Source organism: Ambystoma mexicanum, chromosome 5p, assembly GCF_040938575.1.
Source record: "Ambystoma mexicanum isolate Mex_15411 chromosome 5p, UKY_AmexF1_1, whole genome shotgun sequence".
NCBI lineage: Eukaryota > Metazoa > Chordata > Amphibia > Caudata > Ambystomatidae > Ambystoma > Ambystoma mexicanum.
This window is the reverse complement of record NC_090930.1, coordinates 23,646,614-23,665,015: the sequence shown is the minus strand read 5'-3', so window position 1 is coordinate 23,665,015 and position 18,402 is coordinate 23,646,614. Positions and strand designations below refer to the sequence as shown.

At 46.4% G+C, this 18,402-nt stretch overlaps 1 protein-coding gene across 5 annotated transcripts in view; it reads left to right on the top strand.

Moving 5' to 3' along the window:
• TAF1 (TATA-box binding protein associated factor 1) overlaps positions 1-18,402 on the top strand; it is a 1,380,965-nt gene that overhangs the window by 773,443 nt on the left and 589,120 nt on the right. For all 5 annotated transcript variants that reach the window (XM_069612352.1, XM_069612355.1, XM_069612353.1 and 2 more), the window contains exons 21-22: positions 2,545-2,667; positions 8,205-8,380. In XM_069612352.1, coding sequence (XP_069468453.1) covers positions 2,545-2,667; positions 8,205-8,380 — 299 coding nt within the window. The remainder of the gene's footprint in view (positions 1-2,544; positions 2,668-8,204; positions 8,381-18,402) is intronic.

Sequence of the window (18,402 nt, the reverse complement as noted above, 5' to 3'; positions counted from 1 at the left end):
CCTCTCCAGCCGGGAGATCTTCTCTGTCGTCAGGAAGTGGTGAGTCGGTTCCGCAGGGCTCCACCGGTGGTGTCGTCGTGGTAGGTCGGCTCAGCTTCCCCCTCGTCGGATTCTCAGGTCCTGTGGCGACTTCTGAAGTTAGTCCCCAAAGCCCTGCTTTTATGCAGAAAACCCCCATTCACTCAGCCTAGCTGTCAATCAAACATGCTAAGTGGTGAGCCGGCCGGCTCACCACTTGGGCCAATCACACAAGAGTGCGACTTGAGTTACCAAGGTAACTCAGTCCAGGGTGCCTAAACCCCCTCCCACACCCCCTGTGGTACCCAGAGTGGCACCACTTTTGGAGGCTTCTGTGGAGAAGCCCGCCAAAAAGTGGAACAAAGGGCTCGACTTGGGTTGGAGTCACAGAAGAGAACACAAACGCCATTTTAGAATCGAGTCTTGGCAAAAAATACCAACAGGAGAATTAATATTAATTAAATAAACCGGCGGTATGTTCGAGGCTATGAGAATTAAATAATTACAGTTGGTAGCCTCGAACAATGGGAAAATCCCATAGGAAAATATTTGCGATCGAATATAAAAAGTAGTTTCCACTGCCACCAGCCAAAACTCGATCAGGGGGAACGGAGACGTGCCCCCTCGACTAACAGACCCCGGGGCAATCGAATTGCCCCGACCAGTAGGTCCACAATATGATGATTTGTACTGGTTTCTGTTAATAATTTGGGACTAGTAAAGCCAATGGTGACTTTACATGCCCTGGGAGACAGTAGTCAGTCCCAGGGTATGGAGTCTATGGTGGGGTGTCACTATGACACCCCTGTGTTACTGCACGGAGGGTGCTGTGTAACACACATAGGAAAAACACATGAGACCTTATGCAGTAAAGGACCCCATAGCCCATAAAACACATTACTAGTCAAAGGAATACCATAAATCATGTCCAAGAGTGGGAGAAAAGAGTCTCACTCTTGGCAGGAGGAAAAAACAAACTCCAGAAATCCAGCAAAGCTGCTGGGGGACTTGCTAGGTTAGGAAATTCAGCCTAAAGAGAGAATTCTCCCTAACACCTGGTTCTTGGATTCTTGGTCTGGAGACTGAAGAAATGGACTCTGGAGGGAAACCTGTAGCAGCAGTCAATGGGAGAGGCTTCCAACAAAGGATTCTTCACAACTTCTCACTGCTCCGTGGTTCTGGTGCCCTTTTACAGGACCCAGATGAAGGACGAATATCACCAGTTGGATTCTCATCACTCTCTTGGTCCTGCACTCTGGTGAGGGGACTTCAGGGATTAGAATCATGTCTCCCGAGGTCCAGCAGGAGTCCACCAAAGTGTCAGCGAGAATCGGACTTTGGAAGACCATGCACCGCACACTGGTTTGTGGTCCCTGGGTATTGGCAGTTTGCAGCCCAGCAAGGCCGCCACTCGTTGAGGGATGGCTCATAATGCAGGTGGTCTTGGGACTAGTGGGTCTCACCAGCCTCTTGGTACGAGTCGTCATTCTTGGGATCCCCAGGTCGCTTGAAAGGAAGGGTTAAAACAGGCTCTGGTTACACAACAGCCTCTCTGGTTGCTGAAATTTGTTACAGCCATCTATTCTTCATCTTCCTCTTCAGATTTGGTTCCAGTGGTCGTCTTGTCAGCAGCTTCCAGGATCGGAGTATTTATCAGGAACTACAGCATGACTTCTGCAAACTCTCCCTACAGTTTACAGAAAGGGGGAGGCTGGCTATCCAAACACTTTACTTCTTGTGAACAGTAGTTCACCCAAGTTATAAAGAGCAATAAGAAAGGGAAGCCCAAAGGCAACTCGGCAGCACTGCATTTAAGGTGTTGTGTGCTGCCATAGTAAATTACATGCAGCCCAAACGTTAAAGGGAACTATAAATCTACACATACACTGTGGAGAAACATACAATGTCACCCATAAAAAAGAGTACGAGGATAGGTGAGAGGGGAAAAAGATTCCCACTCGCCTGGGGACAAGGAATAAATCACCAAGTCCAAGCAAAATATTCTGGGGTTGACGCAGGTCAGGAAGATTTAAAATAAATATGAAAATCTTACCTAATAAATAGCGGCAAGCTGGCACAGGAAATCTGTCTACTTTCGAAAAGTATTTTGATTTGTTTTGGAGCTTTATATAGCATCACATGCTGACTTAAGAATGCCCACTATTCCTTTTAGACCCTGCATCATACTTCAAAGAGTAGAAAAGGCTTGATTCAAAAAGCTACATGAAGCAGAACATGCATTGGTACACGACAGGGACTGTGCTGATGTGGGTCATTCATTCTAGAATAGGTGAGGCCCTAGTGGTCCGGCTGCTGTTGAGTGAGTGTTAGTAGTCATGGAAGATGCTTCTTTCTGTTGTAACATGTGCTTCCTCTCTGTTCTTAGTCTTGTCATGTTGTTGCTTGTGTTTTGTGCTCAGTTATTAGCTTTAGTTATTAAATATGTTGAAGTTAAGAACCTGTGGATAATTCTAATGTTGCTGAACAGTTATCTAAGGCTCTTGTGTGATTTCATTTTTTTATTAGCAAGATGATAAAGAACCTCAGCCTGCAAAGAAGACTGTGACTGGCACTGATGCTGATCTGCGTCGTCTCTCGTTAAAGAATGCCAAGCAGCTGCTGCGCAAGTTCGGAGTTCCTGAGGAAGAGGTGAGCTTGTTCGCATAGTCCTTTTGTAGCTCATGTGCTAGAGATTAGAATATCACCCTGTAATACTGTCTTAATAGAACTGTACGAATCCAGGAGTGGTATGTACCCACATAAACATACACTTCTTTTTCCTCTCTCTCACCAGCTGTTTCCTCCATCACTCTCTTCTAACTTCTATCTATTTTTACTTCTTTTTATTGCATTTTGGCAACCAGCCATTATACATTCTCAAGGATTGAAAGTAAAACAAGGACAGCAGCAAGTAAATAATTAACCTATGCGCGTTTGTTAAAACTCTGTGCGTTTGGTAATGGGTCCGATCTCTTTGTGTTTGTTTGATTCTCAGGTGATACTTATTGCCACCGTCCTTCAGTACTTGAGTCCCTTCGCCCACATCCCCACCCCAACTGCTCCACAGCCCAGTAGCTCCTAACAACATCCCATTTTCAGTTCACAGTTTGTAACTAAACACAACCCCAACTTTGCATGCTTCCTCTCCCGCCCGTCAACCACAAATCGTCCGGTCCACCTCGCCCCTATCCCTTTCTGTCTGCCGCTTAAGTCTCTCTCCACTGCTACCTTGTTGAGTTGAGCTCAGGGGTTGCAAACATCATCTGAACTAGTGTGTTCCATGACGTCACACCACTACTGACCTCCTATTGTCCCCTGTGCCACACGACCATCTTGGCTTCTGCCCATTTCTTTAAGTCTACCCCCCATGCCTCTATGCAGGGACCTTCCGCTGACTTCCATGCTAGCACAATCCATCGTTTGGCCAAGACACAAATAAGATCTTTCATCTTTGTCAGATGTGCTGCCCCGGCCCGCTGTGTGAACAGTCCCAATAGGCATGCCTCGGGTGACCACTCCTGCAGATCTATCCCCCCTCTCATGACTGTGCATGATATGCTCCGCCAGAAAACCCTGATCACTGGGCATGGCCAAAACATGTGTGACATCCCTGCAGAGTCACTTGCGCATCTGGGGCATCTATGCTCCTCGGCTCCCGAGGTCTTGGAAATGGCTTGTGTGGTCCTGTATGCTCTGTATGACTTGTAGCTCTATCTGCTTAAATCTAGTGTTCCTAGACACTTTCCTTGTGTATACCAGCAATCTGGCCCATTCCCCATCTGTGAAAGGCTGCTCCAGGTCTCCCTCCCACTTGGTTCTCACCTTGCGCTCTGTCTGAGTGCATTTAGTACCATCTCGTAAAGCCTTGAAATCACGCGTCCCCCCCTTCCTCCACATCATAAAGTGCATCCAGCATCGCGTCGCCCTCCTCGCCCTTCTTCAGCCCCGGCCATCTTTCCTCAGCTGTCTTTATTAGTCTATGGTCCTTTGGGAATATCATCGTTCTCTGTAAGTTCAGGGAATCCCGCCCACTCCCCCTCCTTGGGTAAGTCTCCCAGAGTGATTATCCCATGTGATTCCCAGTGGAGCCGAAGGCTGCAAACCTCCCCCCGATTCCTCCCGCAGGTTGCTGTCGAGTACGGGTCTCGTCTCCCCACCATCCTCCACAGTCTGCGCCAAGTTCTCCTTTCCAGAGTTATAAACGCCAATGTCTCTTGCAGACTGGCGTCCCCCACCCAGCACATGTTGGGTAATAATTGGTGTGGTAACACTGTGGGAGACTACACAACACTTATCTAATTGGTATTGGTAACCCACCTTTTGGTATAGGTCTGTACCACACAAGTTGGTAGTGTGACTGAGCAGCCAGGCCTATCTCAAGAGGGGTAAATGTGAGCTATAGAGCTGTAGCAATGAAATTTGCAAATACAAGTCGCCAAGTAACACTTACACTCAAGGTTTCCGTTAAAAATAGTTTATTTATTTAACATCAATTTTTTAAATAAGCGTTCTTTAAAAAGGGCAAGATATGTAAGAATCCTAATTTAAGAACACTTTTCAGAATCCGCATCAGTTAGTGGATCTGCTTTGGATCTGCTTCTTACACACTTCCTGCACCCGGAGGTGACTTCATTCACAAGGACAGTAATGGCATTTATACATCACTAGTTATATTTTGCAGATTCTGAGGTTGTAGAAAGGAAAGGGTACAAGAAGGAAAAAGGTTAAACAGGTTTGCAGGGCATGTGGGTATACTTAAATCTTCCAATCAAGTATAGACAAACCTTTGGCAGGAATAACAGTCTAAAAACAAGTTACAACCTCTGAGGGACAGCAATATCAAAGTCAATGGACTAGAAGAGTCTGCAGGGATCCAGAACAGCCAAAGTCAATTGGAGCATAGTCTATGGAGCTGAGGCACTTCGTAGATAATAAAAGTCTTGCACAAAGTTAGAGAGTTTTGTAGAAATCACTTGTAGGGTTAAAAGCTGTTACACTTATGAAAAGCGGATTTGGAATCAACTCTAAAAAAAGGAAGCCAATGCAAGTCTCAACTGAGAAAGACACTGAGGTAAGTACTCCCAAGTCTGAACAGTACCTGTGATTTTTAGAAGAGTGGTCCAGCTGGATTCTGACCGGTTACAGCGATGCAGATCCTGGGTTCCTGAGCCTCAGTCATGGAAACAAGAGGGAGGACTTTTGGAGGTCGTCGGCAGCTACGGGCTCTTTAGGATCAGCAGCACTTCGTGGTTTTGCGTGCGGTAAACAGCACCACTGCAGATCTTGGATACCGGTTGGGCTTTCATCACTCCTTGAGTCCTGCACTCTGGTGAGGGGACTCAAGCTCTGGTCGTCCTGCTTCTGGGTGGTCCTTAGGAGACTCCTGTAGCTTCTGGACGGATTTAAGACGTTTCACTCGACTATGGATTTCTCGACCCCTGGCACTCATTTCCTGCAGTAGCAAAGAAGTACAGCCAGTTGGGGAAGAGGGTCCAGTGGAGTTCGTCTGGGGGTTAGTTGGCCCACTAACCCAAGGGAAGAAGTTGTCCCTTCCGGAGCTGCTCTTGTCGATTTAGAAAAAGGAGTTTCAGCACAGCAGCAGGGCTTCACTGAACAATTCAAAGGTCCAGGAGGATGCAGCAAGCTACGTTCACGGTTTCATCGTCGGGTGTTTCTCCTAGTGGTCCACTCCGACTTTAGTCCCAAAACCCTTGCCTTTTAAGCAGGTTTCTCCCATTCATTTGCCGCCTAGCTGTCACTCACACAGCAGGGTGGCTGTCCTGGAAGGACAGCCAACCAGTCACCTTTGGGTACATTCCTGAGACTAAGCACAGGGAGTTTCGTTAACCTCCCTTGCTTCCTGCCCTGCCAGACAAGCTGGAGCCAGAGGCATGCTTCACCAGTGAGTCCCACCAAAGACAAAACAAAGGGGTTTGGTGCGCAGAGTAAAACACAAGAAAGACTGCACAAGCAAGAAATGGCGGAAAAAGAAGACGGGCCTTTTTGACAAAATGGGCACCCATGGGTGCAATACTGCAGCTGCAAATGCAGCCTGCGGTAAAAAACACACAATGGTAGGAACATTAAACCACTGCCACCAGCCTATAACTGTAGTGAGGGTAACATGCAAATGTTACAGAAGAAAGTAGACAAAGGGGATACTAAGCAACCCCTCCAGCACTCCGCATAAGATGGAGTGTGCTGGGTCTACAAAGAGGAAAAGGTAAGTAAAGTCAATTTCACTTTACTACTCTTGGGAACAGTAGTTTATCCAAGAGAAGGTATTTAAACCTTATGAGAAATCAAAGGACTTCTCTTTGACACTGAAGGTGCTGTGTCACAATACAAAAGTGATGCCTGTGGACTCCAAAACCAAAAGAAACAGAGTCCAAATCGGATAAAACCAATACACGAGAGAGTGAGGAAAAGGTCTCACTCCCTCCAGGATAGAAAATCACAAGTCCCAAAGTCCAGCAAAAGAGCTGCGAGTCTCTAAGGTAGAAGGGAATTAACGCACAATTGAGAATTCTCCCCAACACTGGTGCCCCCCAGGATGAATTGCCTAATCCAGTCGGCCATACTTTCTGGAGAGACCATCAGCATTTTGGTGATTACACCCTGACCTGTGTTCTATGGTGAAATCAAACCCCTTGTAGGCTGATTGACCACCATAACAATTTAGGATTTTCCCCCTTCATCTGCATTAACCATCTCAAGGGTTGGTGGTCTGTCTGAATTACAAAAGTAGAGCCATACATGTATGGTCTAAACTTCTTCAGAGACCACACAATGGCAAAACATTCATGTTCTATGGTTTCCCACCTTGTCTCGGGTTCCTTCAGTTTCCTACTGATGAAGCAGATGGGGTGTTCCCTGCCATCCAGCTGACTCAAAACTTCAACTATCCCTGCATTGGAAGCATCTGTCTGTACAATAAAGGATTGGTTGTAGTCAGGAGCTCTCAAGACTGGAGCTTGACAAAGGGCTCTCTTACGTCCTTCAGGGCGAGAGTGCACTCCTGATTACACCTGACCTTATTTGGTAATTTGGGTGAGGAGATCACATTCAAGGGAGAAGCTATGGTCCCATAGTTCTCTATGAAGTTCCTATAGGACCCAGTGAGACCTAGAAAGGCTCTCACTTGGGTTTGAGTAGTAGGGGTGGCCCAGTCTTGTACAGCTTTGGTCGTGGAAAACGCACCAACAAGCACGCCCCCGGGAGAGAACATCCAGTGTCAGCCCTCCCTTTTGCAGTTTGGCCACTACCTCCTCCCAGTACACCTGCACTGTGGGGCACCCCCAGAACATGTGTAGCATACCCGCCTCTTCGGAGTTACACCTCGGGTATAGTCTAATGCCTGCGCTCGGAAATCTAGAAATCCGCAAGGGGGTCAAGTAGGCGCTATGTGTCACAAACAGCTGGCACTTCGGGACACTCTCTTATGATAACCTAGAACATCCTTCCACTGTGCATCCGAAAAGGGGGCTCCCAAGTCCTCTTCCCACTTACGCCTCACCACCGATGGAGAGGGGGGACCTCCCGTGAGCAGCAACTCCTATATTCTCGATATGGTGTGTCCGTCCTCAGATGTCGTAGAAGGTATCTGCAACTGCATGCTTTTCCAGTGACTCCCTCCACGTAGGCCAACGTCCATTTATCTCCCTCTTAATTGCACAGTATAATAAATATTGGCCTCCAGATAATCCTGTGCTATCGATTAGGTCACTGAATGGTATCAAGTCAGTGTCCCGTAAAACATCCCCAATTGTAGCTACCCCACAGGGCTCCCAAGCGGCACATATAGCTAGCCGCGCCTGTGTGGAGGACGATACCAGACACCAAGGGGGTCTGAGAGAAATTGGATCCACTAGGCCTATGAGTTTAAGCACTCTATCCCACAATGGCACCCCCAGTGACACCAAGAGCGATCTAATTCTCTGCCTTTTGGCCCATAACCATTCCTTCAGAAAGTAGTGTGGGACTGTACGCATGAGCAGCTTCGCTGCAGGGTTGGGATCCTCCACCATCCAATCCTGACCTGCCAGGTAATGCAACTCAAAATGTGGGACCCTGATATATTCATCCCTCAGTCACAGATGACCTGGGACTCTCTCTCGCCCCTGTTTATAGTTCCCTTTTGACTCCTGCTTTTGTAATCAACGGAACTTGTCTGGTGTGTGTTTCAGATTAAAAAGCTGTCTCGTTGGGAAGTTATCGATGTCGTGCGGACCATGTCTACGGAGCAGGCCCGGTCTGGTGAGGGCCCCATGAGTAAGTTTGCTCGTGGCTCACGCTTTTCTGTGGCAGAACATCAGGAAAGATATAAGGAGGAATGCCAACGCATCTTCGACCTTCAGAACAAGTACGTTGTTACCCTATGATGCATGTTTGTGAAGTACCTGTGTATTCTTTTCTGTTTGGGTGGAATGGAGGAATTTTTTACGACTCCAAGTATTGGGGGGGAGTGTGGTCGTAAAGGTCCTGGGTTGTACTACGTTTTTCCATCTGTATTCTGACTGGTGGATAGAAAATAACCCTCTGCTTCCACGGCTTAGCAGGTGCTGCATTGAGCTCAGTGTCCTTTTGCCTCTTGAGAATAGTGTGCCCACTAGCTGCTGTGTTATGTACTGCATGGGTGAGGTTCAGCAGACCCCAGAGCAGCCTGGACTGCTTGTTGTGTCTGGGCAAATGTCCTCTTGGCCATGTGTGTTTAGTGGAATTCTATTTTTTACGTTTCCGGGCTGTTTAATGTATTCCACGTTTACTGAATAGCCGTGTAAGTCCCCAGTATAACTCATCTTGCCACAGCAGTGGCCTTAAAGTACTATAGACACTTTACAGGTGTTGCCAATACCAAACTCGGTGGTGCTCGTTTTAATGAGCGCGGACGACTGCGAGGCTATGAGAACCCACAAGGATTAAACATTGTACGTGTAGTTTGCGCACCAATCTCAGCAGCTAGCATGTGACACGGTTAGCTATCTTTCCAATATGATTGCGATTCTTATGCTACTGTGCCTTGCCTTTGTTTTAGCATTGTTGGAAGGAATATCCTACCCCATATGTATGATGGATGTAGGCTTTCCTTCCTAAATCTAGGCAAAACGAGCAATATTTAAACCTTCCTTGGGGATTATTATTATTGTATTTATTGAGCACTTTACAGAGGTATACACCAATACAGATACTTAACTGAGCGCTTTACAGAGCTATACACCAATACAGATACTTAACTGAGCGCTTTACAGAGGTATACACCAATACAGATACTTAACTGAGCGCTTTACAGAGGTATACACCAATTCAGATACTTAACTGAGCGCTTTACAGAGGTATACACCAATACAGATACTTAACTGAGCGCTTTATAGAGGTATACACCCATACAGAAACTTAACTGAGCACTTTACAGAGCTATACACCAATACAGAAACTTAACTGAGCGCTTTACAGAGGTATACACCAATACAGATACTTAACTGAGCGCTTTACAGAGGTATACACCAATACAGATACTTACCTGGGCGCTTTACAGAGTTATACACAAATACAGATACTTAACTGAGCGCTTTACAGAGGTATACACCAATACAGATACTTAACTGAGCGCTTTACAGAGGTATACACCAATACAGATACTTACCTGGGCGCTTTACAGAGTTATACACAAATACAGATACTTAACTGAGCACTTTAGAGAGGTATACAACATTACAGAGGCATAACCAATTGCTTTTCAGTGGTAACAATGGAACCGAGATACAGCGGGGGGTAGGATACAGAGGGGCACAGAGGAGGGGTTATGCTGTACCGGGTGGCGGGGAGCACAGGGGTGGGCAGCGTCTAGCGAGTCAGGTGGCGCGAGGGGTGACGTGATGGCCTACGTGATATGTTGTGGTGTGGTGAAGCAAGAATAGTCAACTCAGAGGATGGTAGTGGGGTCCACAAGAATACAGGATAACTCCTTACTTTAAATAAAGGATTTCCCATGCAGTTAATAAGGAAATAGGTATCTTGTTAAGAAAAAAGGGAAAAAGAACAAAAGGAAGACAAATAGAGAGCCGATGAGAGAGAAAATTGAATACCAATCAATACTGAATCAGAATTATGAGAAACATGACAAGGGTGAGTGTATGTCCTCTTCTCAGATAGAAGTGGTTATGAAACTAGAGGTTTAATGCACTTAAGTCTCTGTTTATATACATAGAATGTATGAACTTGGGTTCCTTTTTTTTTTCACTTTAGAATCTCCCCTGAGGAACCGTGGCTAAAGTCATGGGGAAACACGTGTTGGGAGACAATTTGGGAGACAAAGTTTGTTTATTGAAACTTTAAGTGTATGGAGTATCCAGAACCTATACTGAATAAACAAATTGGAATTAACATAACCAAGTGATTGAGGAACGTTAGTAAGTAATACATATATGTTCATTAAAGAAGTACTTTAGGTCGACATAGTAACAATAGACACAGCACAATATATGTTTAAAAACAGTAAAATGTATATAAAAACAAAACCCAGAGACATGAAAACGCGCGCGCACACACATAATAATGGTACCAGGACCCCGGATGCCAGCGCTGGATACTGCCACAATACTAGCACGCAGTATTATGATAATGCAAACGCTAGCAGTGAATGCAGAACACAGAGAGAGCAAAAAGGAGAGAACACCCAGTAAATGCTGCCAGAGTCCGCCAAATGTTAGGGTATATTTAGATTAATAGTTACCAGTTTCTTAAAAGCCTAGAAAGAAAACCTTGGACCATTCATATAAAATCACTGCCACAAGCAGAAATTTCAGTCTTTGGCCCAAAGGGCACGCTAGGAGAGTTTGGCAAGGACGGCCGCCAACCCCAGGAGAAACCACCCTTTGGTAGAGCCCCAGTGCTAGGTTCAAGACCCAGCAGCCACAGAAGGGATGCATTTAAGCAGGATTCTGCTCAAAGTGAACAGATGTGGGTCATCGATATAAAGGAACCTGAAGGAACAATAGCAAATAGTTGGGGGTGGGGAGTTCCATTAATGCCAATGGAAGGTAATCTGCAAAATGAAAATCTTTCCCTACCGCTGACAACTGCCTTCTGTGAAGGTTCAGAAATGCGAGACGAACACATAGGTATAGGTTTCTCACAAGTTGCCACTTTATTAAATGATGAATAAGGACTTCCCTAGCTAACAAACTAAGGCCAAATGAAAATGACCTAACGTTTAAAAGTATCTGTCCCTCACACGAGTACATAGAACATAATGATACAGGAATGATTTGGCTGTTTAAACTTCACAAAATAACAAATCAATTCAAACACAAAGGTCATAAACAGGAAGCCTTGTGACCAGGGCCGGATCCCTTTCCCTGGATCAATTCAGGTTTTTCAAAAATAAAGTTCAGTTTCAAGAAAGTTCTCTTCACTATCAAAGTTCCACTCCAGGTAGAATACATAGTTTGTTTAATCCAATATGTCCTTCACTTGGCAAAGTGACTATCTTTGTTCAAAAGGCTTGCTCACACTTCAAGACAATTGTTAAGGTTTCCATAACCCCCTGTTTTGGCAAACCAAAAGTCTTTCTCTTTACACATCAATTCAGAAGTCAAATGCAAGTGTTAATTTCTCTGGAAACTTGTTGGGTAGGATTTTCACAGAACTGGTAAATCTTCCTGACCTGGGTCAACCCCAGAACATTTTGCTTTACTAGTGAGGTATTTTTCCTAAATACCTCAGTGAGTGGGAACCTTTTTCCACACTCACAAGATCGTTTAGTCTTTTTATGGGTGTAATTCTTTTGACTCTCAATAGTGTCTGTTTGAAGTTATCCTCTTTAACAACGTATTAGCAATAAGTGCCTGTTGTTGCTGGGTTGCCCTAGGGGCTCCCCTTTTAACTTTCTTTTGCTAACCTTGAGAGAGCTACAGTTCCTAAGGGTACAAAGGTATCTTTGGATCCCTTTTACATTTTATTCTGTCAAGCCAACACACCCCCACCTTATATGGAGTGCTGGGGAGATACAATGTATCCCCTTTCACACTAAAACTGTAACAATTCTTACCTTCAATGGCTGGTGACAGTGATATCTTGTATTAATTTGGTGCACCTTTACCGCAAGCTGTGTTCACAGCTGCAGTAAAGGCACCTAAGGGTGCTCATTTTACCAAAATAGCTTCTGTCTTCTTTTTTCGCCATTTTAGTGTTTGTCAGTTCTTGTTCCTTCCCCTGACATCCAGGTGGGAAATTCATTTGTGTGATTTTTATCTATGGCAGGAGTCCTCTGGACTCCCCGCCCAGGCTCCAGTCTGTCTGTGAGGGCAAGAAGCGAGGGAGGCGCCAAAACTCCACAACCCTTTGTCTTCCTATTTGCCTGAATTCGACACATCCCAGTGGGGGGGATGGCTGTCCTGATTGAACAACCAGACCGCCCCTTCTTGTAAAATGCGGGGAGAGAATGCAGAGGTGGTGCTGTAGTTCCTGATAAATACTGCGAACCTGGAAGCTGAAGAAAAGTTGACCACTGAAACCGAAGAGGATGATGAAGGAAAAGTGGCTGAAATGGTTTCCAGCGACCAGAGAGCCTGCTGTGCAACTGGAGCCTGTTGTAGCCCTTCCTTCCAATCTACCTGGGGACTCTGAAAACGACGACCCAGACCCAGAGCCTGGTGAGACCCACTAGACTCAGGAAGACCTGCATTTTGAGCCATCCCACGGGTTTCTGCGACCTTGCCTTGCTGCAATACCCCAATACCCTGGGACCTCGAGCCACTGTGCAGTGCATGGTCTTCGGAATTCTGAATCTCGCTGAAACTTCATGGGCATCTTGGTGGATCTCCAGAAACACAAATCGAGTCCGAAAAGACACCAAGTGCTGGACCTTTGTAACGACGAGTATTCAACTGCGGCTTTCCGTCTTTTTCTGTGCTCCTTGAAAAGGTGCCCCATCCACAGAACCGCATTCAGCCACGAGGAAAACCTCGCCTAGAGCCTCCTTTGTTGATCCCTGCTGCAAAGTTCCTTCTGAGGTCTTGTTTTCAATCACCACAACAAGGAATCCACTGACCGGGTATTTACCTGCAGACCCTGAAGTCCTCCTGCTGCAAAATCCTCTTCAATGATGAGGTACTGCATTGGCTTGGGTATGCACTTAGCTTATGTCTGTTAGGAATTCTGTGTAGCTGTGGGGTGTTTTCTATTATGGGGAGGCCTCTCATCCATTGCACCAAAGTCCCAATGCTAGAATCCTGCTGGGGTGTCTTCTGCGAAGTCCCTGGATCCTCTTCTAACTTAGAAGTAAAGTACTCACCTGTTTGCCCAGTCAGCCTACGGAACTCTGACTTTTGCTACTAAAGACCCGATCCTGACACTGCCTGTTGGTCACTAGTCTTAGTGACACCCCTTCTGCCACTGAGGACACTCATGCTCCAAGAGCAAGGGAAATACTTTTAAGGGATTGGGACTTTTGCCTAGAAAAGAAAATAAAGTGTTGTAAAAGTTACTTACTTGTAAAGAGTTGGTTGGTAACTGTAGCTCTAAGAGTGAACAGTTACAAAAGTTCTTACTTACCTTGGATGTGTGATGCACTATGCTTACAAGTATGGTGCAGTCGCTACCTCCACGAGCTCCTGAGTCCTGCTACCTGTGTTGTAAGTCTGCCTTCCAGTTCTATCGATTAGTTGTGGGAGGACCCTTTAAAATCCACCACAGGCCGCAGAGCTAGCCGCAGAGCTAGCCGCAGTCTGTGCAAGGACTTGCCAGACATGCCCCCTACCTCTGCATCCAAAACACCAGACGAACAGCAAAACAATCAGCAAGAAGAAGAGGGAGAGACAAGATCCCTGCGAAGCTCAATACCACATATGAGCAGAATGGACTCGCACCCAAGTCAAACTCCCCCCTCGAAGCCGCTTACAGTCGGCCCCTTCAAAACTTGGTAAACATTCTCTTCCACCACGTGGAACTGAGAGGGTTATACCGGCTACCGTCGCCAAAGCGTGTCCGCAGCTTTCTGCAACCCCAGTCAAGTACACGGACAATCATCCGCACTTGTTGAACTCTGCTGCAAACATTGCAGCCATCCACGCGCCACTTCTCCATGCGGAAATTAATTCGGAGAACATCGATGTCACGGAAATCCTTCCCCCAAGGTTCGACTGCCAGCTGGCTCGGGCGTTCTCTTCCCCAGGGGCCGGAGGGCCCTTGGAGGTGGAGACACCTGTAGCCGCTGCGTCGACTTCCATCGTGGGAGACATTCAGCTGCATGACCAGATTCAAGATGTCTCCCGAGCACTGACACAGACTTAATCAAGGAAAAGACTGCTAAAACTTTAGAGACCCCTCAGCAAAATGAGAAGAACGCGGATGGAACTAAAGATAACACGGAGCCCCCACCACCTGCCTGCACTTCGCCTCACAGCTGCCAGAACCATGGGGGCAGTGTTCCACACGGGGAGCCGCGATCGCTGAGATTCACCGCGCGGCTCCCGGAAGAGGCGAGGCACTAGCCGGCAAGGAGGATCGGGGAAATGGACGCGTCCGCCAGGCGGACTCACAAATTGAGCGAGCTCCCCAGGCAGTCGACGACGGCAATGGCACCACAAACTCAGCCGCTCTCCCCATCCCTCACCCCGGGAATGCGGTGGAAGAGCTGCAGGACCCTCGGGACGAGCAACAATGCTTAAAGGACATAGAACTGAGCCCTCATGACAAAGAGCCAATTTCAGCATTTGTCCATTCTAACGAGAACTCCCATAGTGATGTGCAAAGCTCAAGTGCGGACGACCCGAAGATCCAAGGCTCAAGCAAAAGAACCCCAATTCCAAGGAGGGGCAGGATTGCAAAAATAACACAAATAAACGCCCAAAAAAAGACATTTGCTAAACTGGCCCAACTGAACTCCCTGAAAGACTTCTTCATAAAACAGGGGAAAAAAAATCGCGATCAGTTGGACGAGCTCTCAGACGCTGAGATCTTAGAGACAATAAAGGAGCCTCCTCCAGCCATCAAAATCAGGAAAACAAGTAATCTCAATGATGTACAAACTAAACTGGCCATAGCTCCAAAAGAATTGGCAGTACATGCCCCAATGAACAACGAGAATAAGGACATTAATTACATTCCTCCAGCAGTACAAGAAGATAGCACTAGCACACCCGAAAAGAGTAACGCTCGTCTCCCAAGCCTGTCCCCCAATAGTATATTGGGAGCGAACAGAGCTACTAATCCCACTCAGAATCCGACAACCATAGAATCAGCGAGACCTCAAAGGGAAAACCACCCGCCAACAGAGAAAGCGGAGGAACACCTAAAGGCAAATGACGGGTCCCCCCACCTAGTCCTTGAGACTCCCCACATTCACCACCCTGAAACGAACCAACAAAAAAAGAAGCCTCTCGGCACTACCTTCCATCAGGGCGAGGGGAGAGAAAGCAGCCATTCGCCAGTGCCACCGGGCAAGACGGATCGAACCTCCCGGATCCTATTGTCTCCCTTCCGCGGAAACCAATCTACCCTCAACGCCGACCACAGCTCATGGACGCCAGAGCCTGGGCAACCAATGGCTGCCTTCGCAAAAAGACACCCCTACGAAAAACAGACATGACAACCATCATGTCAGTGATAACAATCGCGCTGGCCCTATTCTGCAAGCTATATGAGTCTATCAATGACAAACAAAAAGACCAAACAACTCTTATCGCAATGATGCACACAAAATTAATATTCTTAGGATACATCCATGCGATGGAAAAAAGGCAAGTGATCTCCGAGATCTCTACCACCAACCTCCTGCCTGCAAACAACGAGCCAGAAGGAAGACAAACTAACAAAGAGCCATACCACAAAAAAGGGAATTTCGCAACTACATCTCAAAGTACTCAAACTGAGCTGAAAAAACCTCAGTCAGCTACATAAAGAGTTTACAATGGGAAAACATTTGCATTTTCAATTCCCCAAGTAGCGCTAAGTCTCCTAAAAGCACAAACCTGCCGGAGGTGGTCTTCTTCAAGGAAGGCTCGCGGCACCGACACTAAGAACAAAGCAGACAAAATCATCAAGGATCAAAGGGTGGGGGCGCCTAGATGCGGAGAGAGCACAAAGGAAAATATCCACAATGTCCACAGATCGCCCCCAACAAATAAACAATCACTCTTAAAATTACATGATTTAACTGGTTGGCAAAGGCAGCAAGAAGAAACAACTAGTACAAGAAAGCCGCCAGACAACACTAACACACGGAAGCCCCCGAAAGATAAGGAGGCACTAAGAACCTATACAATAAAACCACCACCAAGAGCGCGTTCGCCGAACGTAAGCGTGAAATACCCTAGAACAACAGAGGAATTCCTTGCTGACTCGTCTTCAATGAACATCTCATAACACTTGAATGACACAATATTAGGGGAAGAGGGCAAAACACAAAGGACACCCTCAACAGCTAAGACCTCGCAAAAAAAGCAGATGATAACGGAGCAACCAGCCAAATCACACACCGAAGAGAAGTCAAGATACCCGCAGGAAGCAGTCTTGCGCAGCAACAGGAGGCTGGAAGAGAAGTAGAATCTACAGAGCTCCATCGAAAGTACCTCCTAATAATCGCCATCGGCGCAATAGTGATACAACCTTAAAGCACAGAAAGACAGGAAATAACTCCGGTGTTGGCGAGCCTTCCAGATACACCAATCCCGGATCTCCGGGTAGAGATCGAACAGGAAGGAATCAAAGGACAGAATACTCGGAAAACCGCGGGAAACAATACCGCCCAAAAAGATCAGTACACTGCTCTCCGACCCTGACCCTAAAGCTAGAACAAACATCAAGGTACAGGGATGAAATGGTCCTAAACAGAAGAACAGTGAGATACATTTTTAGCAAATACTGAAACATCTGAAAACGGAAGACTACGTAAGGATTCAACCGTATCATAGAGGATCAATTGCAAAAGCATATATATATATATATATATATATATATATATATATATATATATATATATATATATATATATAGCCTCTGCTGTCCCGTCATCAATCAAAAAAGCTCTAGAGGATCTAACCTCACTAGGCTTCCCGCTTTCAATATTGTCCAAATCTACACCAGACCCTACTGCCTTTGCCCATAAGCCAAAGCAGTCGCCAAAAAGGACGCATTATAAGTCCAAAACAGACGATCTATACAATTCCAAAAGAACGACGAGGGACAAAGTCAAAATAACAGACCCAATGCCATCAGACTATAGCAGATCCCCCGACACGATGGAGCCTGATCTAAAAAGAGACAGAATGCCAAGGAGAGAGTCAAGGAGGGACAAGCATTTTTCAGAAAGCCTACAAATAAAAAAAAATGGAACCCAGCGCAAAACAAGCCCCTCGGCGGCTGCAGTGAGCCGTGAGCGGGCAGACAGGCCAGTAGACAAGTCTCCAAATCCGGAAGAAAGAAATCTGCTATCCTCTCCTTTGAAACACCTATGGGCGTGGTTGCCGAAAAAGCTATCAACCTGGAACAACAAATAGCAATTTGCTACCGACGGAACAGCGGCACAACTGTCGGGGAAGCTAGCTAGAAAAACCGGTCCTGTCGACAGCAGTACGAACTTTCGGATCCTGGAATACGCGTGGATACAGACACCTGATGCAAAGAGGTGATGTCAGCCTAAATGACTACGATATCTTGGCTCTCCAAGAAACCTGGTTATCAGAAACCCCACACCTAGACGGGTTCACTAAAGTGGACTCTCCTGCAAAAAAAAACGAACTGGGCTGCCCATCCGGAGGAATTCTTCTTGCGGTTCAATCAGAGGAATTACTATGGAACGGACCCTGTCAGCATCTCGGACTCACCTTGCAGCACTCACCAGCTGGACCATGCCAGATTCCCAAAGAAATGGAACAGATATAAAACTACTGATTGCAATCATCGTAGTTTACTGGAATCCCCAAATCATAATGGACGAAGAGCTAATACACCATTGAAACAGTCGATAGTCTATATACTGAACAGGAAGTGACCCACATCATAATATGTGGAGACTTAAACGCCAGATGCCCTATAACACTGAGAGAGACAAGATATAACATCACCCCAGCAGGAAAGAGAGGTATACGATTGTTGGAGTTGATGGAGTCGAGAGGATGCTCAAATTTTGAGCAATCGTTTTCTAATCCAAATCGACGGCCGACATGGGACAGCGACATCTCAAGCGCTACTGTCGACTACATCTTTGCGAGTGACCATATGCTAAACTTGCAACCTCGTTCGAAGTAATAAAAACGATTGTAAGCGACCACAATTTGCTCAAGGCAACTTGGACCATGTCCACCCGGGAAATAAAGTGGACCGAAACGCATACGGAGTGCAACCAACAAGGGTTCCGATTTAAAACTAACGGAGCACAGAATA